Here is a 15,413-nt window from a genome sequence, read left to right on the forward strand (position 1 = left end):
TTCTGCCCAGGGCCAACTGGGTGGATGTGCAATTGGGGTGCCCACAGCGAAGGCCTGGTGGAGACACGGTTGCCTGCCATGGCCGCCTGGTGGGCAGTCCTAACTGTGGGGCACCTTCCTTTCTCCCGCCTCCCAGGAAACAAGTCCAGGCCACCAAGGCGGAAGCGGAAAAGGACGGGGTGAAGGTTCCCACCACGCTGGCGGAATATTGCATCAAAACTAAAGTGCCTTCCAGTGACAACAGCTCAGATTTGCTTTATGACGACTTGTACGACGATGACATTGACGACGAGGATGAGGAAGAAGAGGAGGACGCCGATTGTTACGACGACGATGATTCTGGCAACGAGGAGTCGTGACCTGCTCCCTCCGGCCCCCGCCCCGCTCCGCCTGCTGTGCCAGAGGGGGCGAGGAGCAGCGGTAACCTAGTGACAGTTCAGCAAAAAAATTACATATATACATGGGGGGGGGGTACCAACCAAGCCCGCGCCTCCTGCTTTCTCCTGTTGTATGGATCTCGGTCTTTCCCGCCACCCCTTCCTGTTCTGTTTGGAAGGAAGCCCCTCTGCAGAACGTCACCATTCTTGCATTCTTCCCCGCCCCCCGTCACTTGTGTTCTGGGTTTTTGTTTTTCTCTCGAGGAAAGGAAGAAAGCGATGCTCTTTCCGCACACACCCCCTTCTCACTCTCCCCGCCGCCTTTTCCAGGAGCATTCACAACCTGACTCAAAACAGGTTTGCTCTGTCTTTAGGATCTTGAATTAAACAGTCTTTGATCAAGATGTTTAATGTATTTAACGCCGGAGACTGTGGGGGGCTGCGCCCCACGAGCTGCGTTTAAACAGGGACAAGTACAAATGCAACTCTGCTGCAGAGCACTTCCCGAGGTTTCGCTGCTGCTCCGTTGACGATGACCGCGTGCGCACTTGTTTAGCCTTGTGGTGGTGGTTTTTCTCTCCTCTCTCTCCCCCCCCCCTTTCTAAGGTGTTGGGCAGAGAGCCTAAGCTCCATTGTACTGAGCTTGACAAGATTTGGTGCTGAAAGGTCCAGTATTCCATTTCAGTTCTGCTAAGTGCGTGTGGGGATGGGGACGGACGGGTGGTTGGGGGGAAGGATCTGCTCCCCCTCCCCACCCAGAGATTTGGGGTGGGGAGAGGGTGGTGGTTGTCTTGTGATATGAACCTTCCAATAAACACTTCAAAACTCTCTGTATTCTTGTCCCACTGAGCCCTTTTAGTTGCTGGTCTTCCGTAGGGGATAAACGCTGGCAGCTGTGGCCCCTCCAAATGCAGAGCCCCAGCAGCCTCTTAGTTCTGGGCAAAGGTAGTTGAAACGCTGTGGCCTGCCACTTTCCTGCAGGGGCCCCAGCCCTGGCAAGCGCTCTCTGAGCCCCAGCTGGGGCAGGATGCCGAAGGATCCTTGGGTGAAGGTGGCATTCATAACGCCATGAAGGCAGATGGGTGCCTGTCATGCTGTCTAGGGGAGAGCGTTCTTGCCAGGTGATGGGGGGCTGGGCCTTGGCAGGGGCAGCCCTTGCGTCTGGGGGGGGGGATTCCCTGAGGGGTTCCAGGCTCCCAGATCAGACTCTCAAAGGCAGATTCTAATTGCTCAACCTTGGTTGTCTTAAAAGATACCAGAGGCCGTAGACACACCTTGTATTAAATGTCTGGATGAGCCAGTATGAGTTAGACACATGCAAACATTCCCTTTGCTGCATGATGGCATTCAGAGCGGAGAGATGATGTTGCTGTGGAGAATTGTGTCAGCCTCGCCTGCTGCCTTCGATGCTTGTCCTGAAATGCGCCCACCATCCTGGGAGACTGCTCTTGTGCACAACAACAGTGTTCCAGTGGAGAAAGTTAGCTGCTCACAGCCTTGGGGATTAACGAGGGCTTCATGACCACTTCCTGCAACAGTGGTGGGTTCAGTAGACAAGGATTGGCTGTATGGTAGCTTCTGTGGAGCTCCTGTGACATATTTCTGCTAGGCCTTGAATTTACCGAGGAAAGGGAAGCTCTGTGATGAGAGACGACCGCAAGAAGAGAGGTAGAAACCAAGTGGTCCCCCCATCATGGCCGTTTCCTCTGCCCCTATTCCAGCTCAGCTTGCCTCTTGAATGTTGGGGTCCCTGCTGTGAATGTTCTGGTTCTACAGGAAAGCGGGCAAGCCAGTTCCATCTGAGGTGGTCTGATGAGTTACCCCAGGTATTCACCATGACCCCACTGCCGGGACTTTAGGGGGGGGGGTGATCCTGCTTTATAGCTCGCCATTCTGGGAGGCCTTGTGGACTGAATAGTGCCCCACATGTACCTCTCGTGGTGGCCCAGCAGCCAGCAGATAACTTGTTGGTTCCTCTGCACGGGCAGCTCATCTTTCAGTCTCCTGCTGCCTGGGGCGAGGATCTGTGCTTTCTCTAACTCTGTTGCAGCTGTGATCAGAGGGTGGCCGACTGCGTTAGCTGTTGGTGCTGCTGTGGAGTTCATATGTGGGAACTTGAGTGAAGCCAGAGAGATGGGAAGAGGACATGATCCTGGGCACAGTTGGCGTGTAAGCAGAGGAACTGAAATGCACAGCCCTTCCAACTAGCCATAAGACAATCCGGAGTGTGTTTGTGTGTATGCTTTGGAGGACACGTGTGTGTGTGTGTGTGTGTGTGTGTGTGTGTGTGTGTGTGTGTGTATGTAGATGGGCACTGCAAGTACAGCCACCCATTCTCCCAACAGGGCAGCCAATGACAGTTACCATTTTTTGTTCAAATTCAGGCTTGTGGGTGGCTCCTTGTCCTGAGTTGGGCGATGAGAGGAAGGAGTGGATTGTCGCTCTTGGCTCAACCTGAAATGAGGATACTGCGTCTTTCAGCCATTTCTCTCTTGTACTTTGACCGTTTTCACTGTATGCTCTCCAGTGACTTGTATTCTCAAGCTTGGTGGTGTGAGATGAATTATTATACCTCTGTCCTCCCCTCGCCGTAACACTTTTTTTGTGGGGTGGGGAGCACCTGTTTCTGGGAGTTTGTGCTCTCCTCTTTGCTTGGCCAGGCAGACTCTCCCCAACCCATCATGATGTCACTGCCTGCTGACTTGCTGGCTTCCTTGTTCTTGAGATCCAACCAACCCACCGAAATGCAACTATCAAGCTACTTAAAGAGATTGAGGACAAATGTTTACTGGAGCCAGCGGTCGGTCGCCTGGTTCTCTCCTACCCCACCCGTGTCTGCGTTTACATTTCCAACTCAGAAACCGATTCAGATGCAGTTCTTAAATCCTTATGAAACCAGCAGGGAGCCCTAGAATTCTATCTTGATATGTTCTTTTTTTCAGTGCTAAAATCCTGGATGTTTTTCTTCCTCCCTCTCCCTCTCGCCCACTTTGGTTGATGCAACTTACCAGACCAGATTTAACTAATGCATATTTTTCTTTTTGTGTTTTGTCTCCCTTTCCTTTGGTAATTTAGTTTTGTTTTTTTTCCTGCACATCTGTCTACTAATAAAATGTGAAATAAAGTACACCTCTATTGTTAGCTCCCTCTTCGAAAGCCACCTTTATTAGTTAACACAGGCTTACGTGTCTGACATGAGGCGAGACCTCCTGTAATCTCTCCCCCTGGCCCTCACTCCATTTGCTTCTCCAACTGCTTTGCAAAAGTGATCGCCTGGAAACAGCCAGAATGTGGCCTTCCCTGTGACAAAAGACGAGAGCCCTCTCTCTAGTGGCTCCTATTGTCACTACAGACGTGTCTCACTAGGGGTGGAGAGGTCTCTTCTGTGCATGTTCAGCCATGTGTTTTCCCTGCATGCCTTTCTAAAACACAAACTAAGGTGTGGTGTCTATGAAGCACTCCTCTGCTCATACTCGCAGGGGGCTACACACAAGGAAGCTTCTCTCATTTAACCCCTTTTTTGCTTCCCCCCTGCCCACAGATGTTGCATTCTGAACCCACCTGGTGCAACTGGGGTTTGCATGTTGATGGAGCGGGTACCAAGTGAGGTGGTAGCAGCAGTGTGTACTAGCTCATGCCATAATAGTACAGTACTCTTCAAATGTATTTCCCCCCCCCTCTCCGAAGGTGGGTGTTGCCTTCATGAGAAAATGGGTAAGAGCAAACCCCAGGAGCTTGCTCCATCCCCCCAGCTTGTCGCCTGCAGGGTAGCATCGGTTTCAGCAATCTGCAGAACAGCCAACACAGAAATATAAGCCAGAATCCTCTCTGAACTCAAGAAGGCATTACCTGAGTGTTTCAGGGCCTTGCCCCTTAACTGATGTGGAAATCGAAGCAATCAAACCACCTGCCATGTGTGCCATAACCACAACAGGAAAAATAGGCAAAGGGTAGGGACTATTGGGAAACTTCTACAGTGGTGCCTCGCAAGACGAAAAGAATCTGTTCTGTGATTCTCTTTGTCTAGCGGTTTTTTCGTCTTGTGAAGCAAGCCCATTGACGGATTAGCGCTATTAGCGGCTTATCGGATCAGCTGATAAGCGGCTTAGCGGCTTAGAAAAAGGGGGGAGGGGGGAAAAACCCGCAGGAACTCGCAATACATTTTCGTCTTGCGAAGCAAGCCCATAGGAGATTCGTTTTGCGAAGCACCTCCAAAACGGAAAACTCTTTCGTCTAGCGAGGCATTCGTCTTGCGGGGCACCACTGTACTTAGGAAGCAATGTTTCAGTGCCATGAAGGTTATAGCAGGATATTAGGAGAAGTCACACCAGGATAGCTCATGCTTTCAATTTTTTTTTGCCATTTCAGAAGGAACAGTCTCTCCACTGACCCCCTATAGGAATTGTAATAAAAGAAAACTTTTTTTTAAAAAAAGTAGACCTCTTCATGTTCTTCAGGTATTTTTCTAAAATTAAATGAATAGATGTGGATGGCTTTTAAGTTTCTTCACTGGTCTTTTAAAGAAATCTTTGAGAATGGCCATCTGTTAAGAGAACATGCTCATGCGGTTAGGTCCAGTATTATAACCCTCTACTTCCCTTAACCACAAAAATGGCAAGCTTTCAAGTAGATTCTATGGGCCTTTGGCTAAGAATCCTGCATCCTTACTGGCAGCTCCTTCAAGATACTTGGAATAGAGCTTCCTTTTCCATAGAGACAACCTGGCCTGCTAATTGGTATAGTTTTATGGAAGCCTATAGGCCACTGGTGTCCAAACTTTTTTCAAAGAGGGCCAGATTTGATGGAAGTGAAGGGCCGTGGAGATTTTACTCCAGGAAATAAACTGCCACAGGGGCCAAATTAAACCGGCCGGCCGGCCAGATTAGGTCCCCGAAATGGACTTTGGACTTGCCTGCTATAGGCTTCTGTTGCAAACCTCTCCTCTGCAATAGATCCCATCTAGGGTTTTCCTGTGTGCATCCTGTTTATAGTCGTTAGCTTACCGGGGATAGCTCAATTGGCAGAGTGTGAGACTCAGGGTTGTGGGTTTGAGTCCCACATGGGGCAAAATATTCTTGCATTGCAGGGGGTTGGACTAGATGACCCTTGTGGCCCCTTCCAACTCTACCATTCTATGATATAATTCTGCTGCATGAATGATCCGTTTTATGCCTTTGCAACCTCAGTATTGGGCTAGTAATGCATGTGCCTTGCTTTTGGAAACGTGGTTTGTAGCCCAGGAGTCCGCAACACCTGCTGCTGTGATTACACCATTGCAGAGGGTTCTGGCTATGCTGCCTTTCTCTTGACCCAGGAGATAAAAGTTCTGATTTTGCCCAACAGTTGCTTTCTCTGTGACAGCAGAAAAAGAGATCCTAGGGCACTAATCCTACCTTTTCCTTTTATTCAGGTGCAAAGTGAAAGAAATGTGTTTTCTTAAAAGTACCACCTAAACTTGCCACTGAGGTATTGACCAATTATGTAGGGTAAACTGCATACATCTTACCATAGCACATTTAAATACTAATTTATTATGGCATAAGCTTGTGGAAGGCAGAACCCACATCATGAGGTGGATTAAAGGGGTCTCGTGTGCTTTGATAAGAGCATCTCCAGGGTTAATACTGCTGTAAACCAAAATTATGGAATAAAATGCAGGTAAAAGAGGAACTTGGGAAAGTGATGGCTCGTAAGGTAAACGTCCTATGCAGGATAATTTTCCCACACAAGGCACCAGTAGGCTGCTATTTGAAATCCTTATTCTGGTTACATAAATTCAGGCGGATCTGCCCATAAATTATTACTTAAATTGAAAATGTCCCTAAATAGAAATTTGCTATCTTATGTTCCGAGAAAGGCAGAGATTGCATCTAGTACAGTATGGAAAAACTTCTTTTGTGTAACAGTGAGTTTACAAAAACGAATGGCTGCACTTTAGGGAATTAAAGATGGCATTAGTGGGTTAAAATTCTAAACAGAAGTTAGCTGAAACGGTTTCAGTAGATTTCAGTACTGAAGTGTGACCATTAGTGGATCCATGTACAGAAGGCAGGTCAGACAGCACATGTGTCAGAAAGAATGCGAAGGAAGCCATATTTCTTTCCTCTTGAGAATAAATTGTACAAATAAAAGCTATGTAAATTTCCTCATTTTAGGATTGCAGATGTCTCCATTTACCAGCATGATTTTGCACCCAAGACATAGGTAAGAGGGAGCCTTATGCTGGGGAAGAAGCGACGGGCCTAATCTATAATGAGGAACTGGTGACCCAGAGACTGGATGCAACCCCATGGGGCCTTGCCCTCATGTTATTTATGTTTGACAGCAGTTTTCTGTTGACCCCCACACCACCCCCAGTAGCATATGTTCAAGCCTAATTCCAGCAAAGGGGGTGAGTGTGTTATTGTTGAGCATCTGAAAGCACTTTGCAATGCATTTTGTAAAATAAAAGCTAGAGTTTGGTGGTTTAGGTTCACAGCTGGTTAAGAACGTAAGCTTTCTTAGCATAAAACTTCCTTCTCTACTTGCTTCATACCTGCAAAACAGGAATAAAAGAAACCCTCTTTGGCAGGGTAAGGAACCTGCAGCCTGCTAGATGTTACTGAATTTCAGCACCCATCGTCCCAGACTGTTGAATCTGTCTTGACTGATGGAATCAGAAGCCCAACATCTGCAGAGCCACTGATTCCACATGCCCAGTAGAGGGATGCATGCATTCTCCAGAACTGGATCCTTCCCGGAGGTGGAGGAATAGCTGGACTTCATCTCTAATTAAAAGGACTGGGCAGCCAAGTAATGGGAAAGACCTCTGTGTGCAAGAGTAGACTGGTGGGCTGGATGGGTTAATAGCCATACCTGCTATGAAGATACAACAACCTACAGGCAACGAGAGGGAACTTAGGTGTGATAAAAAATTAAGTGCATTTTAATGTTCCTTACCCTTCCTTGCTCAAAGGTTCCATAGTATTTTGATACCCAGACAGCCAAAGTAGGATAAACACCCAATGTGCCCATTTTCAGCTACACTAGATCCTTACTTGGTGGGTCCAGAGTTCAATTTGTTGCCTCTCCAGACAATATAACTCTGATCTGGTGCCACACTGGCAACCCAGGATGAAAAACTGCTAAAGATTAAAACCACCAGGAGTCTTGTGGCACCTTGAAGACTTAATAGGATGCCAAGAGTGTCATGGTTCTCTCTTGCTCTTAAGAACTGCTAAGGGTAATGATGGGAGGGGAAGACTTTTGACAACTGATTCTGCAAACACTACTGACACGCTCAGAACTTTTATTAGGTGGAGTTCAGGCCAATAAAAAATGAAATTTCTAAAACATTCACTTGTGTTGGTGTAGGTCAGGAAGAATGAGGCGTCTTCCCACAAACACCCCTCTGGTCTCCCTGCCCCCACTCCCAAAATTGAGGGGCAGGAGGAGACATCACTGGTTTCTTGTCAAGCCAGTTCAGGTTTGTGGCATGAAGCCAAAGGCCAAGTTACAAAACACAATTATTTCGCACCTTCTTATTTACAGAACAGCTACACTGCTGTGCCCAATTGGCAGACACAAAGTTCTGGGATGTGATGGAGAGTCCGTATGCGGTGGCTGCAAAAACGAACAGTGGCGGAGACAGCACTGTAGCTTTTGTGTTTTAAAAACTCAATAAAAAGGGGTGATGCTGCAACCTGCAATGGGACTTCTTGTGAATGTTAAATCCTTGTGCTGGCAGGAAGGGGAGGAGGGCGGCTCCTTGTAATCTTCAGAAAGCAAGATGTCAGGTACAAAGCTAGGAGGAGACAAAACCCAGCACCTGGTTCTTCCTGTGAGTCTGACGAACTCGCCTGAGCTAAGACCTGCTTTTGAATCAAGCCTCTGGTTCCAAAATGTAAAAAAGGAAAGAAAATGGCACACTGTGTCCTTTGAAAATGTAAAAAAAATCCTCAGAAAAATACAAAAAGTTCAGAGAAAGGGTAAGTGTCGTGTCCAAGCTACCTCTAAGGAAATAAACAGGCTTCAAAAAATGCAGAAACCACCATTAGGCTCTATTACATTTACAAATACATACATAAATATATTACATACAACAGCAAATCATAAAGGAAGCAGGTAAGGAGTCGTGCGCACAAGGAAGGGGGTGTGGATCTGCCCTGCCTGGGCTGAGCGCTTGGTTGCCTTGTCTCAAGCCCACCCCCCTTCCTAGCGGATTGTCTCCTGGCAGGTTTGGGAGTCCGAGAAGTGGGAGTCTTCCCTCCCTTCTCCTCCTCCTCCTCCTCCTGTGTTGGGTTAATTTGTCCAGTATGGAGACGTTCCATAGGCGGTTTTGGTAGCCTGAGACTTCTGCTGCAGGGCGCTTGGGGGATTGCGTTGACCAGATCCACCCTGGAAAGAGAGAAGGGGAGGGGAAGTTGGGCAGGTCAGAGGGGGCTCTGGCTTTGACCACCTTTTCCCCATCATCCCTCAGAGCTGCACTCCGTGCTGGGCAAACGTGGTTCCGCTCGTGCAACAGGACACCCTCTTTTTCTCTTCCCCACCCCCCAAAATTGATTTGCTGCAGTTATTTCCCAATCTTGCGCTTCTCAGGTGCCTCTCAGGGCGATGTGACTGCATTTCTGCCCCCAGGGCAACTCACCTGCCCGTCCTGCTGAAGGTGGTGGTGCAGCATCTGGGAATGAGGCTGCTGATGGGCAGGCAAGATGTGCAGGAAGGGAGCCGGAGCGTAGCCGGGGGCAGCACCAGGGTTCAGGGGCCCTGCAGAGCCCAGGGCTGACGGAAGGCTGAAGGGGGGCGGAGTGCCGGCATGGAATACCTGCTTGTCAAAAGTCTGCACAAGAAGAAAAAAAGAAAAGGCACTTTGACACACAGAAAGGGAACTCTCTCCGAAACCTTATTACAGAACCAGTATCTGCAACCAGAGATCTAACCAGGTCTAAACCACAGAGCCTAGGACTTGCCGATCAGAAGGTCGGCGGTTCAAATCCCCGCGACGGGGTGAGCTCCCATTGCTCGGTCCCTGCTCCTGCCAACCTAGCAGTTCAAAAGCACACCAGTGCAAGTAGATAAACAGGTACCGCTCCGGCGGGAAGGTAAATGGCGTTTCCGTGCACTGCTCTGGTTCGCCAGAAGCGGCTTAGTCATGCTGCCCACATGACCCGGAAGCTGTACGCTGGCTCCCTTGGCCAGGAAAGCGAGATGACCACCGCAACCCCAGAGTCATCTGTGACTAGACCCAACGGTCAGGGGTACCTTTACCTATCTGCAACCAGAGTTTTGATTTGAAGGTTGTTTGGAACAACCAGGGCTCCACTTCCGAAATGTTCCACTGGCAAGGCTCAGTTGAGGGCAGATACAGCCAGGGGAGGGGGGCAATCTCAGGTTCAGGAACTGAAAAGGCTTCTATGGGGGAAACCAGCACATGTATGCTGCCAGTGGGGAAACAAAAAAATGGTGCTATACAATGCCCCCTCCACAATTACCGCGTCAATCATTTGATGAGCACAGTGAGTAATAATGCCTCTTTCCCCACCCTGGTTGGAGATTTTTTAAAAAGAGAATAATTAAATCTCTATACTATATCCTTCATCCTAGAATTACAGTGCAGTTTTTAATATAAAAATACATAACATAGTAACAAATGAAGAAAATACCCTCCCAGGACAGAGTTTTTAAAAAGCCTGTTTTTGCCTGGCGGCTAACAATTTGCAATGAAGGTGCCACAGAAAAGGCCCTTTCCCGCGTTGCCACCTTGTGGAGGAGGCGCATGGAAAGATCTGTAGAGATCAGCTGGAGGAAGGAGGCGTGCGCAAGCAGACCCAGAAGGCTGGCCAAGGGTGCATGCAGCCCTCACTCTTAAAAAAGGTTAACCACCTCTGGGCTAGAGCAACATTCAAAGCAGTGGCACTTGGTCTGTGCATGGAGGCCTCCCCTTTGATGTCATTTCTGTGCCTGGTGATGGACATTTTTATTTGTCCAATTTAGGCACGTGACTCCAGTCACCTTGATCATGGTTTTATCTGTTATGCTGAATTGTACCCCTATGCTGATTCTGCTTTATTTCTGTAGAATTGTCTGTATGTACAATCATTTCTCTGCACATGGAGCTTGAAAGGGGCCATCAAGAGTTGTCACTATCAGATCCCACCTGTGTGGAGCACAGAAACATGGGCAAGGGTGTAACTGTGGGATCAGTGTTTTCGTCTGGGGGTGGGGTGGGCAGATGAGCTGCTCAGACAGAGCCCCAGATGTTTTCAAGAGAAAGAAGTCAGCTCTGCCTCAGCATTGACTCCCACCAAGGTCTCTGTGCAGAAGCACCTAAAGAGAGCCAAAAGGGATGTCAAAATGCCAACGGCTGGGAGAGTCAAAAGAAGCAGAACCCCAGGCACAAAAGCGGCTGGACACATGGCAGTTCCTCACCTGAGTCTTATTGTAGACTGAACCACTAATATCAGGCACACCTGTGTTACTTGAGGTCACAGAAACACCTGAGGGGGGGTGGAGGGAGGGAAGGAAAAGAGAGAACAATGAGTTATCAAAACTGTCAAAGGCAATGGGATTTCTCAAGCCTCACAGCTGATGTCAGTGGCAGACTTTGGGCTCTCAAGCATTGGGGTGCCCTGTGCAATGCGAAAATTCGCGAACACGCTCCGTTCCAAAGCATAGTTGTGGCATCCCCTGCAGTCGCCGCACTGTTTGTACCACCCAAAAACTGTCTCTGGTGATATTCACCCTTTGGAGCACTGAGCTTGGTTCTTCCAAACCCCAGAAGGATCTGCTGCTCTTTCAAGCTGCAATTAAAATACATGTTGACAGACTCATGGAAGGCAGCTGCTAGCTGTGGCAGCAAAATGCAACTGCCAAGATGGGAGGCAAGACTTGTTTCATGAGGGGAGGAGAGAATCCACACGTGGACTGAGCCCTCCAAACCACTGGCAAAGAAGGACACAGTTTTGCATAAAGTTTGCATGTGTCCTGTCATGTGCATATTTGTGTCTTCTGCAGGAGGAGAGGAGGGTAAAATAAAACGTCAGTGGCCATGCATGTAATAAAATGTCTCTCAGCAGCCGTGGACAGGAGCACACAATGGCCACAATGGCCATTCAGCTCTCACATCCTGCTTGCAGTGGCCGGGTCGTCTTCCTCAACCCTTTGCTCTGGGCCAGGCATGCTGAGGTTCGTTTAATCTCGTAACACTTAATTGAGAAAAGATAAAAGTGCATCTCTTCCGCCTGGAAGGAACTGGAGAAAGCTCTCTGAATGGGAACTATAAAACAATGCCTACATATATTTATTTCAAAAAATGTAAGGCACTCTCAAAGTCATTCAAAGGGCTTCCCCCAGTGGCCGACTATCTAATTTCAGTGAGAGGTGAAGCCAAAAGATGCTAGTCTTTCAACAGAGCCGATTAAAAGGTTCTGCAATCCTACCTCCCTCTACAGCTTGACGGAACGGTGGCTGCAGATGACAGCTGAAGGGGGAGCCTGATGGAACGTTAAGTAATGTGCGTAAAAATCCCTGCTCTGGGTCTTCTGATGCAACAGAAGGCACCTACATCAATGGCTACATTACCTTTTCCTGGTCCACTGCCAGAGGATTTGTTTTGTGCTTGCGCCGACCCAGCGTATCCCCCTTTGCTGTAATCTCCAGCTGCCGTCCCCTGCGTCAGGTCATCATAGCCTGGAGGAAAACACAAGAAGTGGGATATGTTGATTCCTGGCAGGACCACATCTGTGCCTAAAGTACAATCACATCTTGTGCAGGCGTTGCTTTCTGGTGGCTCTGAGATAAGCCAAGCCTTAGGTAAAGGGACCCCTGACCATTAGGTCCAATCGTGACCGACTCTGGGGTTGCAGCACTCATCTCGCTTTACTGGCCGAGGGAGCTGGCATATAGCTTCCGGGTCATGTGGCCAGCATGACTAAGCCACTTCTGGAGAACCAGAGCAGCGCACGGAAACGCCGTTTACCTTCCTGCTGGAGTGATACCTGTTTATCTACTTGTACTTCGTGCTTTCGAACTGCTAGGTTGGCAGGAGCAGGGACCGAGCAACGGGAGCTCACCCCGTCGCAGGGATTCGAACCGTCGACCTTCTGATCGGCAAGTCCTAGGCTCTGTGGTTTAACCCACAGCGCCACCCACATCCCTCAGCCAAGCCTTAATCTGCCTCTACAGCCCAGGATGCTACCGCTGGCTTGAATGGAATAGTGGTCTTGGTTTCAAAAGGCTTCCCATGACCAGAGATGACTTCCCCACTTACACCACACGTCTCCGCCATCTTTCGATGGCTTGGAACTACAACTCCCATCAGTCCCATCTGGTGTGGCCAACGGTCAGGGAGGATGGGAGTTGAAGTTCAAAATATCTGGAAGATACTGGGTTGTGGGGAACAGTGAGGGACTTGGAGCCAAGCATTTCCGAGCTGGAAAAATAAAGGAGCCTTCCCTCCAAATGCCTAAATAAGGAACTCTGGTTCCATAAAAGCTTCCAGCATCCCTTCACCCCACCCTATGCTTTCAAGAGCAGCAGGGCATCACAACAAACTCTTGCGGGGCTCCTGCCCACCAACTTCATGGAGTTTTTATAGAAGTCTCCAAAGTCCTGCATCCCAGAGGGGGGTGGGAGCGGCAGCATCTCATTCCGCGGGGTCCTCTCCCCATAACTAAGAGAAGCAGCATTAGAAAGAGACAGCAAGTCCAGTTGCTGTTTTGTGCCTGCTCTGCACATTCTAGAGAACTGACAGCCTATGCTCCCCTGTTACCTGCTCCGTAGCTGTGCTGACCGTAGCCAGTCGCCTGCTGGAAGGGTGTCGTGGCCGTGTTCAAGCTGACACTATGCTGCTTGGCCGATGCTGGCGGGACCTGGAAGAAGGCAGATAAAGGAGTCAGGTGGCGGCAGCTGAAAGCCTTGACTGCCACCTGGTGGGCATGTCAAAGAGGCACCTCTATTTTCAAGGGGCCGTGCCGCTTGGCTAAGGAACAGAGAGCAGGAGAGCTCACCACAGGCAGGAAAGCAGAGAACACACGGGAGGAGACCAAGTGCCCAGCCGGTAGCTCCAAACTGCAGTGGACCCTCAGGTTATGTACCTCTCTGGATACGTAATATTCGAGTTGCGAAAGCAGGAAACCTGGAAGTATTTTTCCAGATTTTGCCGCAAGCCCAGAAGCACACTGCGCACAATGTGCATGCACAGAACCACTCTATCGCGCTGTGTGCGCACGCAGAAGTGGCACCTCTGGTTACGGATTTTTCAGGGTGTGCACGGACCCCCGGAATGAATTAAATTCGTATCCAGAGGGTCCACTGTATGCCTAAAGGGCACTGAGCTAAGGAGCAGCACAGGTAAGAGCTGTTCAACTGTGAAACAGTCTCCCTTGGAAGGTGGTGGACTCTCCTTCCTTGGAGGTTTCAAAGCAGAGGTTAGATGGCCATCTGCTTTAGCCGAGATCCTTGCATTGCAGCAGGTTGGACTAGAGCAGTGTTTCCCAACCACTGTTCCGCGGCACACTAGTGTGCCGCGAGATGTTGCCTGGTGTGCCGCGGGAAAAATTAAAAAATTCGAAAGATTTTTTTTTTTAAAAAGTCAAATTTTCGATTGGGGCGCCGTCACTAGATGACCCCTGGGGTTCCCTCCCTCCCTCCCGCTCTGCGCCTCCCTCCTCCTCCTCCTCCTCCTCCGGGGAGGCCCTTCCTGGCTCTCGGCCAAGGCTTGGCGGCTGCCACTCACTCATTCGCTCGCCCACCCGTCCCTCCATCCCTGCACCCGGCCTCTCCCCCTCCGTCCCCGGCGCGGGGGCTGCCGGGATCCGTAGTCCCCTCGCCCTTGGGCTCCACGCCCGCGCGGGGTGCGCGAACTACGTTTCCCAGCGTTGCCTGGCGGGCCGGGCGTTTTGTTTGAAGCGCTATTCTCCCGGCCATGGAATGAGCGCAGCGACGGCGGCCGGGCGGGCAGGGGCTCTTCCGCGCAGACCCCGCGCAGCCTGCCTGCGCCCCCGCGGAGATCGGGCGGCAGGATGGAGCCCGGGGATCCCTGCGGAGGCGGAGCGGCGGAGGCGGAGGCTGCCCCCCAGGTAGGGCTGCGTCGGGGGTTTTTTATTTTTGCAATGCTGCATCCGCGCTGGAGGGGACGCATCGGACCGCGGGGAGACCCCTTGGCGGGCGTGCAAGGCAATGCATGCGTGCAGGCGTTGCATGGAGTGCAGTGCAATGCAATGGCAACGCGGCGCCCTGCATGCATGCATGCAACTTCCACCGGCGCTCCGGACTTGGCAGGTGAGGGGGGTCCCCAGTGGGCGGCAGAGAGAGCTGAGAGGGCGAAGGGGAGCCGGGGGGGGGAGCAGCGCTGCTCCCCGAGCCGAGCCCGGGGGGAAACTTCGGCGTCGTTGCGCCGGGTGTTGGAAGCGGAGGCTGGCGGGGGCCCCTCACCTGCAAAACCTGGTCGCCTCTCATATATTTCGTGCATTGCATTCATCGCCCGCTTTCTCCTCCAAGGAGCTCCCAGGGGCGCGCGTGGTTCTCCCCGTGTTATCCTCGCAACAACAGCCCTGCGAGGTGGGTCAGGCGAGTGGCCCAAGGGAGCACCCATGGATTGTCCTGGCCAGGTGGGGTGATTTGAACCCTGCTCTCTGCCCGGTCTTCGTCCTCATTTAGCCCACACATGTGCATGACTGTGCATGACTGCGGTTTCCCCCCCTCGTCTTGGCTATGGTGTGAGTCTGTGCTGTTAATTAATGGGGTTCTGCCTTTGGAGAAGATGAGCCAGCCCTCAAGGAGGTGATTATGTAATTTGCTAGCAATTCATGTCCCTCCCGGCGTGACGCTGCGCGCTGACGTCACGGGGCTGTAATGGTGGTGTGCCTCGAGATTTTTTTCATGAAACAAATGTGCCTTTGCCCAAAAAAGGTTGGGAAACACTGGACTAGAGGACACTTACAATCACTGAGTTTTAGTGTTGGAAAAGGACCCCATGAAGTATCACCAATGTCTGTTTGATCTGATCTCTGTGCTGACATGCTTTGCTAACCAGTTTGCAAAAGGGAAAGAACACAC

The 15,413-nt window shown here is 50.4% G+C and overlaps 2 protein-coding genes across 10 annotated transcripts in view; one reads left to right on the forward strand and one right to left on the reverse strand.

Annotated features, from left to right (window-relative positions):
- UBE2R2 (ubiquitin conjugating enzyme E2 R2) overlaps window positions 1-8,033 on the forward strand; it is a 60,633-nt gene extending 52,600 nt beyond the window's left edge. The window contains exons 5-7 of one of the 2 annotated variants that reach the window (XM_083466240.1): window positions 137-4,356; window positions 4,651-4,834; window positions 6,533-8,033. In XM_083466240.1, the coding sequence (XP_083322366.1) occupies window positions 137-359 (223 nt within the window). In that variant the 3' untranslated portion in view covers window positions 360-4,356; window positions 4,651-4,834; window positions 6,533-8,033. Of the gene's footprint in view, window positions 1-136; window positions 4,357-4,650 lie in introns of both variants that reach the window. The other variant, XM_083466239.1, reaches the window with a different exon arrangement.
- A 362-nt stretch (window positions 8,034-8,395) lies between these two features.
- Window positions 8,396-15,413, reverse strand: part of UBAP2 (ubiquitin associated protein 2) — a 77,296-nt gene continuing 70,278 nt past the window's right edge. For all 8 annotated transcript variants that reach the window (XM_083465759.1, XM_083465755.1, XM_083465756.1 and 5 more), the window contains 5 exons: window positions 13,126-13,225; window positions 11,937-12,044; window positions 10,785-10,852; window positions 9,004-9,195; window positions 8,396-8,753 (listed from right to left, as the gene is read on the reverse strand). In XM_083465759.1, the coding sequence (XP_083321885.1) occupies window positions 8,658-8,753; window positions 9,004-9,195; window positions 10,785-10,852; window positions 11,937-12,044; window positions 13,126-13,225 (564 nt within the window). In that variant the 3' untranslated portion in view covers window positions 8,396-8,657. The remainder of the gene's footprint in view (window positions 8,754-9,003; window positions 9,196-10,784; window positions 10,853-11,936; window positions 12,045-13,125; window positions 13,226-15,413) is intronic.

This window comes from Podarcis liolepis (assembly GCF_965112155.1).
Source record: "Podarcis liolepis genome assembly, chromosome: 11".
NCBI lineage: Eukaryota > Metazoa > Chordata > Lepidosauria > Squamata > Lacertidae > Podarcis > Podarcis liolepis.